This window comes from Xiphias gladius, chromosome 21 (genome assembly GCF_016859285.1).
Source record: "Xiphias gladius isolate SHS-SW01 ecotype Sanya breed wild chromosome 21, ASM1685928v1, whole genome shotgun sequence".
Classification (NCBI taxonomy): Eukaryota; Metazoa; Chordata; class Actinopteri; order Istiophoriformes; family Xiphiidae; genus Xiphias; species Xiphias gladius.
The window spans coordinates 27,608,991-27,633,834 of record NC_053420.1 but is presented as its reverse complement, the minus strand read 5'-3'; the positions used below and the strand labels follow the sequence as shown (position 1 = coordinate 27,633,834).

Below are 24,844 nucleotides of genomic sequence, written 5' to 3'. Positions count from 1 at the left end.
TATATATATATATATATATATATATATATATATATATATATATATGTATATGTATATGTGTACACACAAACCACACATATTGTGTGACCCATGTGGGGTCCGGATAAAAACAGACTCGGTCTCATGTCAGCTCCAGAAAAGGAACTCCTCTCATCTATATTTGATTTCTGATACTGCCTGCCAGTCATGTAGCTGGGAACAGCAGGTTCACAAGGTCCATCTTTAGGATGGCTGAGACTGACTCATACTGGGGTATGCTGGAAAATAATAGAGTCACTGCTGATATGAGAAGCATTTTCTCCCCTGTCACTGTGCTGTGACACAAAAAACCTTTTAAAACACGTTTTTGTGTTTCTATTTGTGCTTGCAACGTTAAGATTTTTGATCCTCCTTTCAGGACACATTGTGTATTTTAAAAATGCATGTGTGGCAGCTTTAAATTAAGGTTGCCTATTCTGGAAACCTAAAAGTCTGCTTTTTGACAGTATAAACTGTATAAACTGTATTGTATTCTGTTATCTATATAGCTCACTGTACATTGGATCTGTGCAGCATCTATCTTATGGTGTGTCTCCTACGATGACTATGTACCACTTATAACACATATGGCCTCCACTCTCTCTATGCTAAGTATGTGTTTGAGTATGCTCATTTTAAATCACTCGGCTAGTTTGTTCAGAAGCACATACACAGAAAACTGTAGATTCTAAAGTATCAAATTTAATCCTGGGTCAGACTACAAATCTGTTCAAGTCTTGTTTGTCTCTGCCTGTTCACGAATCTCTCACGAAAACTGATGTTATAGTCAGCAGGAAAATGCACATAGTTAATATCTATTTTTGTATTTTCAGCTTTAAAAAATTTAAATTTTTAGTTTCATTTAATCATGCAGGATGATCAAAGCACTTCATTCTTCCTCCTGTTTAATCTAAACTTGTACTAGCTAGTGCCATTCCTAAAATGACAGATGTCTTATTGAATAGGTATAACGTCTACCTAAAGTATAAGTAGATGTTATACATTTTTCTAAACTGTCAACAAAACCCATGAAAAGACCAAAAACAACGACTTTACGATTAACCTACCGGGTCTCTGGTTCTTTGTGCAGAGCCCACTAGTTCCCTCTGAAAGTGTAAATCTTTACAAAGGAATTGCCGATGTATGTACTTTTTAAAAAATCAGTACTTGCCTAAAGCAGCTAGGCACTGTAGTTTTTATCAACGTTTCTCAAACAGGAGTAAATAGTGCCTTTGTTGGGGACTATTTCCAGCTGAGGATTAATACACATTTTGTGTGCTAATGGAGCTTCATAAAAAGTGCTACGCGTTCTCAGGCTTTGGCTACACAGACAATACTTGTTAGCAGGATCAGTTCATTGTTGTTGTTGTTTTTCTTTTTTCATGGGACTTGAATAAAAATATAAACTTATCCTTCAGCAAGAACAACAAAAACATGTTCGGTTTTTATATCAAAAACACAATAAAGGTGTACTACTACATATTTGAACAATCCCATCCCTTGATGCTTCAATCAAATACATGCTTAGATACTCTCTCCCTGCAAAATGTCCCACCGGATCTAACAGGGAGTACAGATACTGTTAGAACAGTACAAAATTAGATATAAGATTTGAGAATTTTTAAAAGTCTTGACTTTCGACCTTTCAGGTGTAGCAGATGCGCATTTTTATGGTACCAGATGATTACGCTCATTTTGGCTCTGACAGCTATAATTAAGCACTGGCTTATTAGAGGTACGAATAGGCTCAAAGTCTGTCTTGTGTCAAAATCACAGTCAAATTATGTATAAAACTAATTACCTCCAAAAGGTCAGAATCTTTACCGCAGAGAGATAGAACTGGTGCTAAAACACCACTTGCACCTAAAGTGTGGATGACTGGTAGTCTGCGTTACAGGAGCAGAATATCTCTGCTTGCCTCCCTGCAGGGCAAAAGAACTCATGCACTATATTTCCTTTAAATTTCTATAAAGAATTACATGACACTTTCCAGTAATACCAGTTGACCTTTAAATTATTTGCTTGAACCTCCACCATTCAATCATGCTGTGGAGTTAATTAAGCTATACCAAGAGTAATAAAGAAGATAGATGACACTCGGTCATACACGCACGTCCTGACTCTGTGACAACTGAAGGCTGGTAAGGTCAGAGCCTAACAATTGATGAAACTGTCATCCTATCATTGTGGAAATCCACCAGCAGAATCTGATTGTGGATTGACTTCCCACTGGTCCAGGGGACCTAACAAATGGCCTGAGACATATTGGTGGCCTTGTCCCTAAACGCTAAACCTCAGAATCTAATCTGAGCAAGCAATCACTCACTTGCTGTTAATGTCATCATTTATGCCTGTCCAATAACTGGCACACACAGCAGACACTTATTGACTTCCTCCTGCTTTAGGACTATGAAGTCCTGAGGCTGTCAGTTAGACTCATCAAGATCCGTCAAGCAATCTCTGATCTCAATGGTCAGAAATCTAAGTCATCAAAAAGTCATCAAAAACATTGATATGCAAAACTAATAGTGCTGACTTTTGGAATGCCTGCAAATTTTTGGTGTGGCGTCATTTCTTCTTTGCAGCGGCGGAGAGTAATGTAGAAGGTTGGGTTTACTTACTACATCCAAGATAAAGTGATCAAACTGTGATCTGGCTAAATATCACTAAGAAACTTAGTGGAAAAAGTGCAGAGGTGGAGGGCACATTTTTGAGGCACTTGTGCTTCGACTTTGTTATATTTTATACCTCTAGTCCATTACTTTACAAATTGCAATGCAGATTTATAGTTTTCACACAAGCATACAGTCAGCTCACAACATGTAATGCACTGTCATAGACTTAACCACCCAGCAACATAGGAAGTGGTTAAAATAATTTATTTGGAGCAACTGCCGGCTAATATGATAATATAACACTCGGAAATGTGGACTTTTCTGCATAATGCATATTTACACTTAGCTGTTAATACTCATATACTTCTGCTTAAAGCTGCACTAATAGTGTTTTTGCCCTCTTGGGGGCAGCAAAACAAGCTTAATTATTATTATCTTATAAAGCTTCCTATTTATCTATTTACCTATTGCCTATTTGCACATTCAGAAGACATTAGCATTCATTTAGAGTTGTGTTTGTGGCCAACTGATGAATGCAAATCTAATATTCACTCTCTTTAGCATTTTTAGTATCCACTAACTCCTGAGGGTAATATCTGGCTCTTAACTGGCTAAAAGCTCCACTATGTTCACCATCTAGCTGCTGACCCTGTCTGTGTGTTGTTTGGTTGTGTTTATCTAAAAAATGAGGTAGATGAGAGTTTGGGGCCAAAAAACCGAAACAATGAGCTGGAAGATGCTAAAATGATCCGTAGAGCTGAAGGGAAGTGCAAAATCGGGTGATAATTCTCTTTTGGTTATTCGCTATAAGCCACACTTTTCACATTACACGTAGTCATTTGCGCAATTGTTAATACAATGAAATATTGATTAGTGCAGCTTTAAGCAAAATTTTGAATGCAGGACTTTGACTTGAAATTGAGTGTTCTACATTGTAGTATGTCTAACTTTACTTAAACCTCAAGTAACTGATTTTTTTCTGTCTGCCTTTTGTTTGGTCCTGAGCAGGTAGAGTACAGTGCCTTTTTAGAACTATTCACTCTCAACAGTTAGCTGCTGTGGCTGAAAAAACAACCCTGTAGGAGCAGTTAGAGTGGACCAAAAAGATGTGGGCCGGTCAGCTAAACAATGAGCTTAAACTCACTATACAGCTCAGTAAAGCTGAGAGGAGCTGCAGATTCAGGTGATAATTCTCTGTAGCCTCATCACTACGAGTGACCCCTTACACATTGTTTTCACATTGTCATTTGATACATTGTTATCATGAAAATATCGATTATAGCAGCTTTAAGTAAAGGATACTTCTTCTACCACAGGTTTAATAGGAGAGAACATCACTATTGGCAGTTCTGGTATTTGCCACAAATAAGCCTTGCATTGAGATTCACTTCTGTTGGACTTTTTTGTAGGTTCATGTTTGATCTGCATTGATGACTTAGAGTAAACTCTAGTCAGTAGACACAGGGAGTTAATTCCTCCCCAGAGAAACAGGAGCCACGATGTTATCCGGCAGTGCGACTGGTGTGTGTTTTTCTACTGCATCTCTGAAGCTCAGAAGCCACAAAAGTTTGCCCAGAGAGAGACAGAAAAAAAACAAGACTCACATGCAAAGGTTAGACTGGCCTCTCGGCTGACGATGGTCCCGTAAGAGTTGGAGGCGAGGCACTGATACGTTCCAGCATCTTGGTCTTTGTTCAGATGGCTGATTCTTAGGTTGCCTCCAGAGAGGCTGTAGTGAGCTCCAGATTTGGGACTGATTTCCGTGCCATTCAGTTTCCACCTAGAAGAAAATAAATGGAGAAACGCTAACATGTAAATTAACAAATTAAACACTGGGGTGATGGAAGCATGCCAGACGATGAGAAGAAGAACGTGACTTGTACAATTGATTGTTTTTTTCAACAGGAAAGAAATAAAAGGAGGAGAGGGTCCAGAAATCATGCCCTCCAGCTTAGTGTTAATCTAAGCAGCAATGAACCACTATGGTGCCACGGACTTGACTCTCTGAGAATAGATAGCCTTGCAGGCCATCCATCTTGCCAGACCCCAGTCAAACTGCATAAAAATGCTGCTTAATCATGATGGTGCGACAATTAAAACAAATGCCTGCAACCTTGCCTTCACACTTGTGCATTCTAGACCGGTCCACATGATTAGCATTGGTGTTAGGGGTGATCAACAAAGGGTATAATTCACTTAAAATGGCAACAGGATCTCTAATCTCTCCACCCAAATGCCACTTATTAGAAGAAACAAGGGTGGGAGGAATATCAGTCATTTCAGCAAAATACTTTCAAGCCATAAGTTACTCTCAGCAAGGGCAAAAAAGGGCTCAGACTCATTTGTTATCAATGATCTATAACCATCAAAGCGATAAAAGGTTCTGCATAGATAAACAAGTATGAGTGGAGCATTTAATATCTGTTTTGAAAATGGACAATGCAGATTTGATTAGGGCTCAAGGTGATTTAACGGTTGATTATTTCTTTGAGGAGAAGTTCTATATTTGTGTTTTTAATTATCACCGAATGATTTCAGGTTCAGCTGGGAAAACACTGCATTGTTATATTTGGAAAAGAAAGCGGCTATGATGTGAAAAAATGGCTTTTGCTGAAGCCCTTTTGTACAGTAGACCGAAGTTGTGCAAAGCTGTTTTGTGCACTAATATCTTATTGTGCCGATTTGGTGCCTCTGAGGCATAAGAACCTTTCTGAGAGAACACTGACAGTGCTGTTGTGTTATCATTGTGGTATTTTCTTTCTATATTACATCTTTTATACTATAATACCCTTTAGAATAGACTCATTTGCTTATTTTTCTGCAGAAAATCAACTATGTTCGGCGCTGTGGTCACTGGAGTCAGTGCATTATAATTACATAACACACAAGTAGGGGCTGATTAAATGAAAAACAATGTCAGAATGTGTTGCTTACTCGCCTACCCATAGACTGAAGTGTCTCACAAATAGCAGAATATTTGTGGGTTGGGCATTGCAGCACTCACAAAGTGCCTCTACAGACTTTTTTCTTTTAATAGACGAAACGTGTAGCACAATGGTCTTTCACGGCCCTTCTCCAGTTCAGTCATAAGTAACTCTCTAGAGCCTTATTACTACACACAATAGGGAAGAGCCTGAGGGGGGGTGGCTGCAGTCTCACAGGACTACAGCAGCGATTCATTTGCAGCTGAAGTGAAACAAACAATAATCAACATAAATATTTTACAGCCAAGGAACACCTTCGACTTGAATGAAAAGTGCAGCGTGGACTGGAGGGGGAGAGGGGGAGCAATGACTCTCCAAACCTCAGCATCAGGCTCCGATAGTGGCTTTTCCTTTCTGCAAAGGGATCCCATCAAATATGAAAGCAGCCTTTTCACAGCCGTAATTGCTCTGAGAAACTCTGCATTGTATCCAAATTGAAACGGTTTAATCGGATGAAAGCTCGGAAAACAAGTGTTGCAAAAGGTTTTTCTCTGACAGCCGTTGATTCGTTGCTTTATCTGTGCCTTTCTAAAAGATTAGACTGGATAGCTAATTGAGCCTGGAAAATTTTTTGATGTATCTGAGTGAATAATCATGTCCCATGCTGAGAAGGACAAAGAATTAACCCAGTTGGAGAAAGAGATTGAGAATCCCTGAATGCACCATATTGGGTATGGGTATGTGGTTGTTAAACATAGTGGTAGTTAAAGAAAGTCACCCACCCAATGCTGCTATTGTTCTGTGGTGAACTGAACTGAATTCCTCATGACAACCCTTGTTGCTTTAAGCCAATTCGTTAACAACTTTAAAGCCACTAAGTGACGGATATTGAAATTTCTGTGAAACTCAAGCACATTCTAACACCAGATAAACTCAGCCCATAGCGGGAACAACCACAGAAAGCAGCATGAGGTGACGTCTGAACTCCGAGACTGTGTCAGTGCATATCCTCCTCCCTGAGATGTGTGGAAGAACAGATTACATCCAACACATGTAAACTAGATTATTTAATAATTCTATTTTCAGTGATTTATGCTGGCAAGCAGACCACAACAGCAGTTCCATTTGTTAGGCACATGCTTTATGCAATCATGTAACAACAGACCATGTACACAGTGGCATAATACCATACCATCTGGCTTATGAGGCTGTGAATGCTACGCAGTCTGTTCCTTTTCTTAAGCCTGGCGCTTTACTGTGTTTAAAAAATACTAGTTTGTGCCGCGCTTCAGACGGTTACAGTTCAAGTTCATTTGCTTCAGTTTTAATTTTAAAATCGAAGGAAGGGATATTTACGGTGAATTAAGAGCTTCGTGAAAAAAAAAAAAACAAAACTCTTGGAGTAGAAAAGAAGTCTTTTTAATGAAGACAAAATATGCCCTCCTCCATTTATGTGGTATAAAATGTGGTAAAAATTCCAAGATTTTTACGGATGTTCTTCCCAGGACAGCCTTTTCCACGTCTGAGTTTTGGAACCTGTAAAAACGCCCATGTTGTCTTGATTCCCCCTGTGGCTGTTGTTACTTAGTTCAAACTGTTTATCCAATGGCCAGGCATTAACCTGGCAGCCCGGCATGTCACTGACTCCACTTTGACTGTGTAGGCATACAGGTCATACGGTTGAATATCAGAGGCAGTGACAGAGTCAAACGCCTCAAGAAACATGTGGCATACTGCATCTATAGCATCAAAGCTACAAGTCATCCAGGCCTTTATATTATGTGTGATTCATTGGTTATTGTTAAATGTAACATACTGAAGTGAGTGCTCTATCATTCATCAGATTCTGTTATTTTATGTATTTATTTTACTGTATGTAATGTTTTTAGTCACCTTTTGTCTGTTTAAAAGGCCCTTTAATGTTGAGACAAATTGTGAGCTGCTCTTACCATTTTGTATTTTAGGTTTGTGCTGCTAGTGGTAATGCTGAGGCATTTAACACTTCCATGAATAAAAAAATCCTCCCAGTGGTCTAAAATGTGCTTGTATGTACATATGTACTGGGGTTACCTTAAATGAATGTTTTGACATCTTGGGACATAACTTTTTTGCTTTCAGGCAAAAATAAAAAAAATGAACCCTTTCTTCAAAGGAAAAAAACTGAAGTATTCAGACCTTTTGCTATGACACTTGTAGGCGTGTGTCTTTCCAAATCAGGTCCTATCAGTTGAATTTATCACAAGTTGACTCCAGTCAAGGTGCTGAAACATCTCAAAGAAGATCAAGAGAAATGGGAGGAACCTGAGCTAAATTTCAAGTGTCGCAGCAAAGGGTCTGAATACTTATGTCAATTTGATATTTCAGTTTTTCCCTCTTAGTAAATTTCTTAAATTGTGATCTTAGCATAAAGGGGAAAAAGTTGAAGAGGTCTGAACATTTTCTGAATTCGCTGTGTAAATATGTATATATATACTTTTTAAAAAACATTTTCAGCATTATTTTTAGCAGACAGACATGAGAGTGCTCTCAATCTTCTCAGTCTTCTCATCTAATTCTTGCAAGAAAGCGAACAAGCATATGATGTTAAACTGTGAACGTTTACACAGGTGTGTAGAATTGGACAGCTTATTGGTTTCAAAACACTGCGTGTAAAGACACCTTAAAGAGGGCAAGTTTGCTGATTCATGCAGGGGCATTTTTATACTGTATCAGTCCATATTTATTAAAGGATTTTTAACCAGCCACTTCTGTGCCTGGAATTGATTTTTATGCCACAACCTAGCCATTTTCTCCTCTTTAAAATGCACAAAATATCCTTTGTTTTCCTTTACTGAACACATATATTCGCTCCTGGCACTTAATGTAGACATTGCAGCTCAAGCTGTCACAGTTTACTTCTGTGTGATGTGCAATTAATAAACTTTGAACATGACTTAGCTGTTGCAACACATATTTAGAGGGCGACAGCCGCTCTGACAGGACCGCAGAGCGACCTTGGCAGGAAACAGCTGATTAGGTCATCCTCTAAGCTGGCTCAATCCCAAGTATTAAATGTACCAAACCTTCCAAATCTTACCCCACCAATTTCAGTGAGCAAACATGATTGATTTGAACTGTTACTTGCCAGAGATGCTGCCACACAAACAACAACCCTTTCAATAGACTAATGGTCCACGCGAGGAGGAAATAAAGAAGGGAAAAACAGCTGCTCTTTGAACTCTGCAGGCGAAAAAAAGGTGTTTGAGCTGGGTGCGTGCCGAGCTTAAAATGCATTCCCAGGCTACAGATCGACACGACACAATTCCAGCAGGGAGTCGAACGGAAAATCCACCACAAAATAGAGTTCATGTAATACATTCCTATGATCCTGATCAGCTCAGGCTTGATTTGCGAGGATGAGCAAGTCTTTTCTAAAGCTAAGAAACAACAGAGCCAAGACTCTCTTGTTGATGCATCAGGAGACAAATCCTGGAGTGGTTTCATCCAGGATGAATGGAAGACTGAATCCGAGGTCACAATTACAATGCCCAGCATGATATTACAGGATATGCACACTCTCAGTCTCTGCTTTGTAAATGTTAGGACTACAATGAAGTAAAACACACTTAGAAGTACATTTGGGATAGGGTCTAACTCACTGTCAGCGAGGCAGCTTCAGGCCTTGTCATATTAAAAACTTTCTGGTTTCTAGTTTTAGAACAGAAGTGTCATGTGGCGTGTATAGATTAAACTGTGTGGAATCAAAAGAACAATATGTGATCTCTGTCGTACGGTTCATCGTTGTGGTTTGTGACCGAGTTTGAACATCACGAGAAAGCTGCAAATCCATAACTCTGTAATTCCTTATATTCTTACCATACTATCAGGAATTACACTGATTAAACATTCCAAAAGACTCTGAAGCTTTCTGACAACCCTTTTACTCATTCCACTTTTCATTTCTATTATTACGTCAAATGGAGCTCTAAGATTTTTTTGGTTAAAAAAAACACCATTTTGAAGAAATCATAAAATCGGGCTAAAATAGCAAGAAGCCACTCAAACTTCCATGTCAAACTGTGAACCGCTTGAGCCACCTACTTTTGCAAAAAGTTGCTCTTTGGTTTTCACAGTGTGAAATTGTGAGGGTTTTTTTTTGACTGTACGGTATGTCCGCGTATATTCAACAAGCCAAAAATATCTCAAAATGCAGAGAGTCAGAATCCTAGAAATATAAAAACCATGCTGATTGGATATTTCATAGCCAATAGAGTCAAAAAGATTACTGATGTGAAGCAAATAAACAAACAAAAAGGTATTTTTTTCCACGGATTTTTCGTCACTCCTGTGTTATTTGAATATTTCCTGAGCTTTGGCGCTGCTGTTCCTATTATGATTTGGATGATGTTAAAAAGGGTTTGCAGTACTTCAATGGAGTCATTGGCTGAGGTGTGGGCGAAAAGCTGATCCCCGCTTTTTTTTGAGTCTACAAATCTTTACATTTTGGTGAATCTGTATCACGAAAGGTGAGCCTGCATCAGCTGCTAGCAGGTCCCGTTTGCACATTAGCCACTGATACACTGACAACAACTAATGGGATTACTTTTGATACTTAAGAAAAAGTTAAAATTAAACGATGGTGCCCCAAGAACCACTCTACTGTATGCTGTATTTTTATATAATTTCTCAGGGATCATATTGATGTTTGTCCTCAATAGACATATGAAAAATCAATCACTGGAAAGAGTTAAAGGATACGTTTTATTATTGTCAATAAGTCCCATGTAAAGATCCAATCACTCAGTACACTGTAGCCAAAAGCCCATAGCTTCCTACCTAAGACGTAAAGCTTTAGAAACAGGTCATGATATACTGTATTACTTTTATACTTACTCCTTATTTTAGAAAAAAAAGTCTTAGTAAATTTGGTATTTGTTTGGGACTATTTTACGGATTAATATACACTCAGTGCGCTCCTGTGTATTTTCAGCAGCAGGACAGTGGATGTGGGATTGACTCTACATAAACTACAGTGCAACAGTGTGGCTCATTGATGTGTTTAGAGACAACATTGGAGCTCTATGGCACAGAGGAATAAGCTACGTGGTGGACATACAGCCCTTAAACACATAGTGGCCAAATTTTAGGGTTTCAAAAGTAATTGGACAGATACACACAAAGTCAACCTAAATCAACATATTTAATATTTTGTGGAAAATCCTTTGCGGTCAATGACTGCCTGGAGACTCTGACCCACAGACATCAGCAGACGCTTTGTGTCTTCCCCTGTGATGCTCTCCCAGAGCTTCGCTCCAGTGTTGGCTCTCTCTTCCTTTAGTCTGGTCTTCACCAAGTGGACCCAGGAAAAAAAATCATCCAGAGCCCACATCCCATTTTGTACCTAATTGTTCTCCAACTGTCTTCATCATTCTTAAACCATAACACAGCAAATGCTGTTGATGACGAATTTTCACTGCTGCTACCTAAAAAGAGGCCAACATTGTCTGATGTTACTATTTTTAAGCTACATAACAAAGGTAGGATAGGAATTTGGCATAAACAGCATTACTAATCTTGAAGCCTATTTTTGTTATACTATGCTGGAATAGAGTTCAAAGAATGAATGTTTAGCTGACAAATCTACATTTGAATCGATGCCATAATAATCTGGGCTGCTCTAATTGCAAATCAAGGATCCCTAACAATGCCAAATAAATGCGCTCTTCAATATTCTGATTTGAATATTAGACCAACAGAAGGGCATTTACTCAAATTATATGAGATTTCTTTAGGGAATAGCATAGTAGGATAAATAACATTGGAATATATTATCTTACAGTACTTTATTTGATCTACTCCTGATCATTCTGTTCTCCTTTCCTCCTCTTTTCTTCTTCTCTCACTCTTTCAGCTCTACTCATTTATTCCTGGAAATGTCCTCCACTGAAAGAAGAAAATATATGTAAACAAAGTAGTCACTCCCTTCATCATCTCTCTGCTTCCTCTCCTTCTCCAAAAGACAAAAGGTCCTCTCTTCTCTCGCACTCATTTCCCCTCCTGGTTTGGCCAGCACAATGGTGCGCCCGCCAAAAATGACATCATCACGTGTCTCGCGTAAAACCCGAAGGCCCCGCAAGTTGTAGGGTGGAACTATAGATGGCGATATTTCCCCAGCAATAGAGATCCACTGATTAGCCGGTCCTGTCAGAGAGACGTAGGGGAAGTGACAGAAAGTTGAAGTTAAATCATAAACCTAAAAAATTCAGGGCTTTTGGGAAAACATCCGGGGCCCCAAAAGCCACCCCCCCAGTCCGCCCTTGCTGCTCAGTCGGACTGAGATCAGGTGACTGCCTCTGCCAGTTGAGGATATTCCGCCTCTTCACCCTGAAAGCTTTGTACTCTGGCGTATGTTTAGGATCGTTGTACTGCTGAATGATGAGATATTGTCCTTTGAGTATTGATGCATTTGGCTGAATGCTCCTGTATACTTCTGCATTCATCCTGTTGCTTCTGTCAGCAGTGAAATCATCAATAAATGCCAGTGTGCCAGTTCCATTGGAGCCATTCCTGCCCAAACCCTAATGGAACCACCCCCATGTTTGACGGATGAGGTGGTGGCTTTGGGTCATGAGCTGATCTTTTTTTTCTCCCCACTTTCCTCCTTCCATCATTTTGATCGAGGCTGATTTTGCTTTCATCAGTCCATAGAACTTTTTTCCAAAACTCTGCCAGTTTTTTTTTCTGTGTTTTTTGTGAACTGCAGCCTGGCCTTTCTGTTTCTGACGGTTGCCAGGAGTTTCGCATCTTGTGTTAAATCCTCTGCAGTTATGGTCATGAAGTCTTCTCTTGATCGTTGACAAGGAAATATGTTCGCCTACATCCTGGAGAGTGTTCTTGACTTGCCCTGCAGTCATAAAGGGGTTTTTCTTCACCATATAAATGATTTTCTGCTCATCCAGAAGACTGATGCTCCTCGGTCTACCAGCTTGTTTGTCATTTTCTAGTTTTTCTGTGTGCAATTGCTTTTCTAGAATGTGCCCAAACTGCTGATTTTGGCAAACCAACTCTGAAAGATTTTTGCCTTTTACGAGCCTCACTATTATTTTTTTACTTGCGTTGTCACCTCTTCGCTCCTCATATTGATGGACAACTCCACCTAAACTGTCAGTCAACTCTGAGCCACGTGTGAGGCTTTTTTTTCTGCATTAAATAACATTAAAACGACACACAGCTGCCCAAGAAAAATTTAGTAGCCTAGTGTCCAATAACTTCTGAATCCATAAACTTTTGGCACTGTGTGTTATGAAGGCTATATCCCCCACACTGTTGTTTCTATATTGATGCAAACCCACAAAAATTAAAGCTAAGACTTGGCGCTTTCATGTAGATGTGAAGAAGCTCAGAGCCTGAATGACAAAAAAAAAAAAAAAATGTGTAACTGTCCAAATACTTACGTACCTGAATGTATATCAGGCTTTTGATACATATAAAAATACTTATTAGTAGGATCAATTCACTGTTGGTTTTGATATTTTCACATTTTGATATTCCTTGACAATAAGAGAAACATAAAATTTTTATATTTAGAATAATTTCCAATATAGAGTAGAATATTTATTGTTACCATCGATGGCTTTCAGACGCTTCAGGCAGACGGGATTGAACCTTTCTACAGCCCAGACATTAAACTGTTAGCCGTGGAGCTAACATACCACATATCCAGCAGTCACACACTCACCGGTAGACAGGAGGTGGGCTTCCCTGGGCTTCACAGCTGAACAGTACCTCCCTGTTCATCTCCAGGGTTTCCACAGGGTACACGATGCTGCCGGGCTGCTTGGTGAAGACAGGACTCTGCAGGACACTGCTCTCTGCAGGATGACAAGCAAAGACAACAGAGCTGAGCATAAACGTAGACACCGGCCTGTTGAGGCTGATGCTGCTTTAAGTGTGTCGAGGGGCAAAACCGCAAGCACACAAAACATATCAATTTGAGCCGCCTGTCATGACACCACAGCACCAAGAAGAATGATTTGAAGTGAGACGTGTCTTCACCCGCTATTTAGGTGGTAATAGGATACAGAGCCTGATTTATGTTGAACAATTGTCTGGACAAATGCCTTCATTTACTTCTGTTATCCTGCTTTTGTTTGTTCATTTATTAATTTATTTGCCCAGCTATGGTACGGTTTCATGTCCATGCACAGGTATAATCAGTTGGTTTCATGTGGTTTGAGCTCTTTGTTGTAAATGACACAACAGAAGTCTCAGTTTCTCCATTAAGGCAGCCAATAACGCAGCGTGTTTCTTCTATCAGTGAAGCTTAGAAGACAAGAAAAAGCAACAGTTTTAATCACTCTCATTTCTTTGTCAACGCTTAAATTCTTCTCATTCTTTTAAGTTGAAATAACGAGAATAAGTCACAGTTATCGTTCTTTTTTGTACTGACAGTTTTATCCAACTGAAAAGAAAAGTGGCTCTGGGATTTTTGCAGAAGCAGATCTGACATCTAAAACAAAAACAAGAAGATGAAGAAGAAGAGAGAGAAGAGCAAGAACAAGAAGAAAAGGAAGAGGAGGAGGTACAAGACAGAGAAATATAAACCAAAAGACATTTTTCTTCGGAAAACATGTTTTCTCTTCAGAAGTCTGGACCAGTTCCTGTCGAAAAATGTCACACTGAACAGCAGTGTTGATGGTACACTACTTGGAGTTTCTAAGAAAAAAAATCCAAAACTCTTTTTTGTCTCTAAAACATCACAATTCTGTAAGACAAGCTAATTTACCTTCCCTTAAATCCTGCTAAATATGTCACAACTTTAAAACAAAAAATGGTTTGAAAGGGTTCATATTTTAGTGGTGGAAAGCCCTACATGATATTTAAATTTTTGCTGATATCTGGTAATCTAACTTCCATTGCAGCAAATATTTTGTTACCCCTGCCTAGTGTCAGCCAGTGGCGTTGACCTACTGTCACCCTCCAACTATGATGTTTGGTGCAGATGTAATTATCTGGAAATTATGCACCTGGAGCACCTGTCCTCAGTATTTACTGTTTTTATTTTTTTTTAATTTTCTTACTGATTTTAATTGTATTTTCTGAAAGAGTGAGCACACATGACTTTGAATTAAATGTCAGTTTAAAGTTGAACCGACCGACTAAACAGGAACATCAGTGATCTAATAAAATTGACAATTTGTTCATTTCATATTATTATTATTATCATTTTCTTTTTGGTAATACCATTGCATAGAAATGTAATTGTTGCAATAAAGTATAAAAAAAATAATTCACTGCATAAAACATCTAACCTTTATTTTGGAAGGACATGTTCAAACATCTCATCTACTCTTGCATTTTTACTGGGGTCGGCAATATCTGTTTATTAGTATACGTCATACACCTTAGTACAGCCTGGCCTACAGGGTAGCTTTAAACTACAACTACATGCCTTTGAATTTAGTACAGCTATTTATAGCCTTGGGATGATAGCTTCTAATGATTTCGTTGACCCTGCGACCCTTCATATAGCACCACTGTCAGGTCAAAATTTCCTATTGACAAACCCTTTGGTCCATGACAAGCTCTCTCTCTCCACATCTGATGAAAGGATTCCTATGAAATTTGCAGGTGATATTTAAGTGGCTCTGGGGAGAAAACCTCACATTTTGATCCTCTGACCTTTTCTTTATCACCTCCGTCGGGCTAAAACTTCGACCTGCACACACTCATTAAACAAAACATTGATTGTGAACAATTCTGCAAAACCTTTGAATACATTCAAACACACTATATATTTTTTAAAATTCCTGTTGTGCATGTTATGTCTTAAATCTGTATAGCATTAAAGTTTTAGTTACACAATCTTTACCGTTGCGTGGCCGTGGCAGATACCGCCTCCACAATGCGACTGCAACCATTTACTTTATCTTCAGAGTACGTGTGTTGTGGAAGTAGAGGCAGATCTATGCATATCTGTACGGAATGACATGTACAGGGTAATGCAAAATTCAAAGAGATGCTCAATAGGCCATCTAATTCAGGAAATGTCTCCCTGTACACCTCACATTTTTATAGCATCAGAGTATGCTTCCAATCCCCAAGTAGCATTCATACCTCATGCTAATTTTAGTATGGGGCTAAGCTATTCTCTTTTTATGCAAAACTGAACGCAGCTTTTGAATATATCACCTCTGACAAACATGCAATCTGCATAAATCTGGAGAGCCATGTAAGAAAAAAAAAGTATGCAATGCATTTTGTAATTTTAATAAGATCTCTTAGATTGGTATTTTAAATTGGGATTATGTCCACAACTGCACTGTGTAGAGAGAGCAGAATGCTACTTGTTTTGCTCAGAAATGCCTTTCAGCCATTTACCAACATCCCTCCAAAAGAGGATTTAAAACAATACAGCAACATGCTCATCTTTTCCCTTGTAATTATTTCTGGCAGGAGTTAGTTGTTTCCTGATCACCCAGTGGTAATTACTCAGGTCGTTCAAGGACACAAGTCTTATCTGGCAAACAGCTTTTCAGTATTTTGGTTACAAGCGGCCCAGTATATCTGCTGTAACCTCATATATTCTTGGGCAAAATAAATTGACTGTGTGTTCATTGCCAACAGGCAACACTGCACCATTTCTAGCAAAAGATAATACTGACTGTCCCACAGCAGCTGGCATGGTCGCATTGAATGGCCATTTTTTTGACTGCAATTGTAGTGTGAGTCAAAGGCTTTCCAACGGCAGTGCACTTAACAAACCTTGTTGTGTATCCGCCATTAGCTAGAATTACATGAATAATTCCAACCTTATACAAAGGGCAGAAAGTTTTATTATTATTATATTGTATTATCTAAAGCCCCTCACTAAAACATGAATGAGTTTGAATTGGGGCCTGAGGTACAAAATGAATATATAAAATTATATAATAAAAAAAAATGCAGCTGTGAAAAAAAAGATAATTTCCCCAACTGCCTACAATGTCTCCATTAATTCATACCTGTCAGAATAAAAAATAGTGCTTTTTGTCACTTGATAAAATGACACAAATTCAACATCACTCATTTTTATATTCATTGAAGCTTTATATCTTTATTACTCATAAATCATCAGCGCTATTTTCAGTAGGACTGCTGTGAAAATGTCTGTGAAATCATCCGCACAGATATGGGAGCACTTTTTTTGTGGTTATATGCCAAATTGAAAATTACATGCGCCAAATAAACATTAGCAAATGTGCTATGTATCTTTTTACACATGCAGTTTAATACTATGAGGCACATTTATTTTAATCCAGTCTTCTCACAGGCATTATGCTCATTTTTGCTCTTGTTGTTGGCAATGCCGTTCTTCATGGAATAACAGCAGTAGATATATTGTGGGAATTTAATGCAAACCTACTATCTGTATCTGGTTAGTTCACAAAAATCTTTATTAGGATTTAAATTAGAAATGGGTGTGGCTTATAATGGAAGTCGACAGAAATCTTCTCTGCTGCTTTATTTTCTGTTAAGGTTTCTACTGACATTTATCCTTGCCATAATATGTATAAATGTAGCTACCTACAAATATACAAAATAAAACAAACTGGAACCACGTACCTAAATTAACTGAATCATAAAGCATGATTTGTATTAGAGTGCCACCTACAAAAAATCAAAAAAAGTAGCTTAAGGGCTGTCAAATTGTAAATGGTCCAGGTGGAAATGAAAAGTGAAAATAGAACGGAAGGTTTAAACAGTGGAAAAATGATTTTTCTTTAAAAAATAATTAAAGTTGTGTAGTAATGATGATGGGAGCAACAGAGGAAGTCAGGTGATGTTACTATAGGGAGGAGGTTGGGGTGGATGGGTCGACAAAACGTTGTTTCCCGTGTCCGACCAACAGCCAACATGGATTTCTTTTAACCATGACCGCTAACCTAACATTAACCAAGTTGTTATTGTTGTAACCATGACAATATAAGCTCCACTAACCTTAACAAAGTAGTCACTTTTCCATGATTTTGCCCTAAAGCTAACCAAACTGGTACTGTAGCATTCTCACGTCATAAAACATGCAGCCAATCTGATGAAAGGTGACTCCTTTGACGTTGTTCACATTTTGTTCAGTCTCCATCATGGATCGTCATGTTTCTTTGGATATTGTCAGTTTTTTTTTCACTCTGTACAGACAACAGCCGCCTGAAATACTTAAGATACTGAAGAAAAAGTCTGAGTCTGCTAAGTATTAGCCAAGATCTGAAGATATAAGTGAAACCTTTTTTCTTTATAAATGGATTTATGGACATTTATCTTCAATGTTCATTGGGGAGCTTGCCACCGCTGTGACGAGATAGTTCAGTTTATTATAGCGGTGTGTGTGTGATGCCTGCGTGTTTAGATTTGACTGAGTTATGACTCTGATCAACTGTGGAACAGGAAAGCAATTACTGCAGAAATTTGGATGCTGTTCGTATCCCTCGGAGTGCGTTATCTGCTCACACCTGAATTACGCTGTCCGTTTAAACCCCTTACAGATCGGATATATGTTCAGTATGTATGAGACCAACCCCAGCTTTGTTTCATTTCCTTCTGAACAGATGTTGCTGGAAATTTTCCTCTTATCCAGTTCAGATGAGGCTGTTTAGCATGTCCTTGTGCCGTGCTGATTAGAATTAGGAATTAGAAAGAATTAGGTCACCATTAAAATCCTACCCCTATGCTTCTCTAGCATTCAGGGGCTGTTACTACGCCTCCCAGTAGGCCTCACACACCTGCGACGGGCTGTTCCTCTTCTCACTGTTGCAACCTGATTCATCTGCATCTAACTCCGTAGGAGAAACATGTCAGCCCAAAGCACGCAGGTTACTTCCACAGGGAATACCCCCAGCGCTCTGGAAATTGGCTGCTGCCTGTTGCAGGTGACATTCAAACATTTTTAAATTTTAAATGGGATGAAAAATATGTACAGACACAGGAAAAGTCTTTGATCTTTTCAGTCCTCACTTTTTCCTGTGCCAGTTTGAGAATTCTTTCTCTCATTTGAATGTATTATAGTTGACTTCTGTACTTATTTTGGTCCTTTAAACATTTGCAAGGCGCTGTTTATCCTAAGATCTTAGGCCTTTTTATACTGTAAGTTTTTACATTCTGTAAACATTTCACTCTCAGATCACGTCTCATTACCTTCCTACCTGGACCAAGATTGATGAAATGTTTCAAAGCGGTTTGTTCACGAACACAAAATGTGATCACAGCCATCATTTGGGTACGTTTGAGAGAAAAACGCAAAAATCTCAATCTGAAGTCTTTGTTTTTCTGGCTGTGTGTTGGTTTGCGTTATTACTGCTGCTGAAGTGACATAAGGTCATCGCTGCACCTCTATGAACATGACAGGCCAGGACAAAGAAAGAGTTCTCTGGTGTTTTGACTGATTATGTAAGCTGGTCTTAACTCAACTGCGTAACATAAAGGGCTGTAGTACTCGAGTCCGGTCTCGAGAGGTTTTGTTTTTGAGATCCCGATCCTGGGGGTGTTTTGACTCAGACTTGACTCGGTCTCATTTCAGTGAAAAGTGAGTGAGGACTGGACTAAAAGTCACCTACACTGATCTGTGTACACTACATCAGTGCCAGTGTTTATTATCATATAGCCTACTGACATAGCAAAACATTTCAGGAAATTTTTTAATTAGTACTTTGAATAAAAAGGAAGTCAATGTTGATGTTAATGATAATCAAACCTGAGCTGAATCAATATTAAATCTCAAATATTAATAAACGAATCAAATCTAATAGAATCAGCTCTGAAGTGCAGTTTATTGTATAATTGACATGTATCTCTATTGTTTTTGGATCAGATCATGAACCATGTATCTAGATACATATTAAATATTCTGAGGATAGATACAAACAGGGCTGCAGCCAGGATTTACTGAAGTTCCCTTAGAACAGTCCTCCTTAAGAAATTATTTTCTACCCACCGAAAAAAGTATGGAAAATTGAATTCAGTGAAATTATTAGTTATATTTGTCTGCAAGTATAATTTTCCTTTTTCCAGCAAAATGGCATCGAAGCCATCCACCACACTTCTATAATTCTGACTTATTTATGTAGAATGTGAACCGGAGAACATGACCTTCACTGTTGCCAGTGGTAGCTATGGCCCTGATCACAAACCCCCAGTGGAAATAAATAAAACTTTCATGGTGAACATTGTGCAAGAATATTTTATTTCCAATATGATTACATTTTTTTAGACTGAATGGGCACTGTTTTTCTTTTCCTTTCCTTTTTCTTTTTTTTGGACTAAGTCTTGAGTCGGACGAGGAGCTGCTTGGACTTAGACTGGTCTCAAAATCGACTTAAGTGGTCTTGACTATAGCCCTAGCGACATGCACCCAAAACTGATTTCCTCTTTAACTGTGGACAGAAAGAAAGGACACAACCCCTACAACAGTTGAAATGAAATTGTATAATTGCGGTTGGATGTGTGCGCTTATCAGCTGTGAACACATTCTAAACAGAAATTATACAAACTGAGGGGAAATGAATATTGAAAATACATTATCAGAAAGTGCATATAAAACACACACACACACACACACACACACACACACACACACACACACACACACACACACTGAAGTCACAGGCTGCAACAACCAATCAAAAAGGGGAAGCAAGACTCTTGACAATGTGAGAGAACATGATTTCATGTTCCTATGTACCTGTGTATGAGATGTGCATTAGTTTAAATTATTTGAAAAGACTTTACAAAAAACACACCACTTTATAACACTATTGTGTTGTCTGGTTAAAATGCATCGTTCCAGCCACGATCCTATGCAAAAGATGCTGTGTCACAAAAATAGCCCCCACCCCCAATGCACATAGAGAGCCGCTTCGTCACTCGCTGCTACAGCCTTGTGTGTACTGGGTCTCTGAAACTAATCCACAGAGGGCTGGCAGGTTTTAGTGTCATCCAACAGTGCCACAATCAAACGGCTCTTCAGTTGGTATCAGCACCAATCTTCTAAGAGCTGGAAGGGAGATATGTTCGGACAGACTATGCTCTGTCTCACTTAAGATGGCCATGAATGAGAAGATAACGGGCGAGAAAATGGTTCTGATTTGGCCGTCCTGAACTGTCTTCATGCTCTGACTCTGATCTGTTGGGAAAGGTTTTGCCTCAGTTGGAGCCGCAATAGAACACCCACAGAGAAGAGGCGCAAGCTGCTCTGAGAAAGGAAAGGAAATTTCAGGACATCCATGTTAGAGTTCATCATGTGTGAAATGTGAAATAACTGGTTGGATGTGTTTCTATTGTTCGCTATGGATAGGTTAGCAAGAATGGAACAGAATAAGTGTCCCAAAAACTGTGGTCAGCGGGTTTGAATAGAAACATTGTTATGTCGGCAGCTGTGGGCCAAGTAGTTTGACCAGGAATAAAGAACGTACTGATTCTTATTGTAGAATTTGATTAGCACCTTTTCATCTTGAGAAATTTGTATATTGCATTACCCTGACAATATGAATACATTATATTATTCCTGCAGCAGAACAAAATATAGTGGAAAAGAAACTCCTGACTCATGGTTTCCTGTATAATCACTGTAAGTAATGTTTGTGCTTTGGAACATAATACACTACAAAATGACTGCTTCCAAACAGACTTTTTTTTTTTGTCCACCACCAGTGCTCTTCTGCCAACACTATTAGGGCATGCTGTAAATTTATTGTGCATGGTTAGTGAACAGCATGGCACTTTAATGTGTCCATTTTAAAGCCTTACTACACAGTCTGCAGTGCAAGCACTGAGCCAATCGACATTCTACGTAAACACTCTGCACCAACACACTGTACATGAAGAAGTTTGTTGAGACAGGAAGAAATCATATATTCTTATTCCATCTCCCTCTAATTAGAATTCATTCAAACAGTATAATTGCACTGATGTTTTTTTCCACTCAGACCGTCGTGTAGTCTCAGTCCTCACTAGGGTGACTGAATTCCCGGGTGAGGTGACAAATGAGTATACAAGCCTTAGCACGTATGATGTAACAGCAACGCCTGGCGTGAAACAACAAAGGACAGACTTCACCTCCAGAACAAGTCCTACGCATTGAACAAGAAAATCTGTCATTTGTGACAGGATTACACAAATAAGTGTTTAGCAATTGGATGTCTCTATAACCAAGACATTTTTGTCTTCTAAAACCACCAATTTAAAGCACTATATAAAAATCAAACTGTTTTCGGACCTGACACAGCTATGGTTAAGATTAGTGTTCATTTTAGACAGGAAGAACAACTGCAAAATACACAGATTTGCTTTCTTGCTCAAAGTTTGATGAGAAGACTCATTTCTGTGCGCTAGATATGAAGCTAGAGCCATTAGCCAGTTAGCTCATCTTAGCATGAAGACTTGAATCGGGGTAAAAAAAACCTAGCCTGGCTCTGTCCTAGGGTAACCAAATCTGTAAAATGTAAGAACAAAAGTGCAAAAAGTTGTGGTTGGGGTGAGCTTTACTGGTGCTGGTAGGCCGATTTTTTTTTTTTTTTAAACTTTTGGTCAGAGTATCCCCCTGCTCTCAAGCTAACTTTACAGGGTGTTATGTGTCTGACTATTTCTTTGCCGAGAGACTCAAGGAAGTTACTGGTCCCAGTCAAGAGATATGTATGTTGTAACCCTCTGTAAAATGTTGAATTTTAAACCTTGGGTTTTGTACGTATTAAATGAACAAGATATAATATGTTAATTAGTGAGCTGCTGGTAGGCAGATTTTGTTACATTTGGGCAGAGCCAGGCTAGCTGTTTGCCCCTGTTTCCACTCTTTGTTAAGCTAAATGCTTTACCAAATGCTTTAGCAAATAAGCTAATTTTCCAAAACGTCAGACTATGCTTTCAGGTTAGGGGACCTTTGTCATCATGGTCAAAATAATTACAACTTGGATAGAGAATAAATCAACACTGACTGAAAATGGGAAACGAACAGCAGTAGTCCAATGTCTTGAAGACCAATCCTAACACCAAGACCTTCACTATCTGTGAACTTTTTGGCTCTCTAACAGAGTCACAATATGTCCTGCTTTGCTACCGACAGACGGGTATCATAAATCCTATGTCACTCCAGTGTAAACATATATATCTTGTTTTGGGGGCATCTGCCAAATGACTGATGCTGTTGTTTTTTCTTGGGCAGACAGTTGCCACCTCAAAAGCCAAATTTTAATTTTCTACCAGGCACTAATGATGTTGATAGAATACAGAGGGTGTCTTCTTTTCTGTAATGGGGCCATTATTGACACTGAACCATTGTAACTCCATGGAATATTGCTGCAGGCGGACTTTCTTAATGAGTTGCCCTACCTATAGAGTCCCATCGGAGGCCAAAGCCTGCATGAAACAGAAGTATGTGTTTCATCAGGTTGCACCTTGTGGCTTATCTGATAATCAGATAATTAGGGAAAATTTGAATTGGCTCCCAATGTAATCATGTAATTGTAATAGTCACACACATGCAATGATTTCACAGATATGGCCTCTACCATGGCGGGATCTTGAGATTTAATAAATGTTGACATGATTGTAATGAAAGAAAATTCTAATTAAACTTCACATCTTTAGCATTATGATTAACATGAAGTTTCTGCTCCGGTGAAACAGGTACTGTACATCTGCCCGTTGGGATGTGAGTAGCAAACCCCTCTAGCTCACCCTCTACTCTCCTGTCCTATTCAGTCTGTGCCATGAACGTCTCATCAGTGTTTTTTTTCAGCCACTCAATTAGCATCGCTGTCTCATTAAAAAACAGTACAAGCTGTCAGAAAACTAAAAGAATAGTGTGGGATGTACAGTCTCAGTTGTTCTGCATCCTCAAAGTGACAGTCACATAAATCATTCATTTCGTTGGGTTGCATGAGAGTAAGGCGGCGTCACAACTTGGGCTTTGAAACGGCAACCCCTTCCACACATGCCCATGGCAAACATTTCTTGCCTACTGACAACAGCGCGGTGATCTTGACTGATTTTACTCCAGAACGCCATGAATAAAACATGTATTGATATGCATATCAAAAGACAAGAGTTGACAAAGCAAAACAAAGCCAAACAAAGATGTAGGGGCGGTGAAGAGAGGAGAGGAGAGAGCTTTCCCTTGAACCTGCTCTGAATCCCTAACACCGCCAATTAGCAGGGGCTTGGCTCAGAGGCCGCCTGGGGATGCCCCCCTTTTTTCATCTTGACATAATTGCTCCTCCTGAGGAAGAACAGGTGAGTTTACCTAGAGATGCCTGCTCCAGGTTAGCTAGACATGCTCTTCAATTTCATGGGCTGCAGCTGAGATCTTACTAATACTGTCATCAAGCAGATCTCAACACTAATGGAGGCTTTAATAGGCCAGAGAACAGTGTTCAAAAAGGTGAAAACCTTAGTAAGTCAAATAGTTTAAATTGTGGAGTTCTGAGGTACAAGTTTACTAAAATGTGACTAGTGTTCATTGAGATGCAATTATGTCCTTAAGCAGCGCAGCAGACTAGATGATCAAAACCACCTCACACAGTAATCTACTCCTAATCAGCGCATAATGAAGTGGGGACAGCTGGGCCAGTTTGGAGGTGTGCATGGATGCAGACTCAGGGGCAAAGGGCCATGGAGTCTGCCTAGCAGCATGGCTCAGCTAGCCTGGCGCCGGCAGGCTCACCGCAGGCTGCTCACTCAGTGGAATGACAGGGGTCAATGTTCGTCCTGTCACTGTAAAATGGCCCGAAGAGATCGGGGCAGCACTAATAGAAGGGACCTTGACATATAAGGCCATCTGACATGCACGTCGACCTAAGGAATGCCCTTCATGGGCAATGGGCATGATTATGGGGACACATTAGGAGTGCATCATGCTAGATGGCAGTTATTGCAACATCCAGGAGCACTGCTGTGGTGACAGATGCTACACGCATGCTTTAGTTAGTCAACAAACTTAAACCACAGAACCGATAGAAGAGAATATGTTTATCAGTGAGCATCTTCTGTCAGACTGAATGGTTAACACTGTAAGACAGGTTAGTAACAGTTCATTTTAATTGAAATGCAGTGACTTCTCATATTTATTTTGAACTACTGGATTATGAGGGATGTTGTCATTGAATTATCCATAAATTCAAATTTAGTTTGCTTGAAAGATGCTGCAGTATTTTACATTTTTAGATATTTTCCTCCCACCTTCCACACAGTAACTGGTTTTCATTTATTTCACTACATTTTTAAAACTTCATTTGTGGAATCTTAACTTGCCTGAGACATGTCATCCATCACAGTAAACATCCT

At 39.2% G+C, this 24,844-nt stretch overlaps 1 protein-coding gene across 1 annotated transcript in view; it reads right to left on the bottom strand.

Annotated features, from left to right (window-relative positions):
- Positions 1-24,844, bottom strand: part of cntn4 (contactin 4) — a 155,254-nt gene that overhangs the window by 81,113 nt on the left and 49,297 nt on the right. The window contains exons 3-4 of the mRNA XM_040159083.1: positions 13,275-13,407; positions 4,238-4,413 (exon numbers count right to left, since the gene is read on the bottom strand). Of these exons, the coding sequence (XP_040015017.1) occupies positions 4,238-4,413; positions 13,275-13,407 (309 nt within the window). The remainder of the gene's footprint in view (positions 1-4,237; positions 4,414-13,274; positions 13,408-24,844) is intronic.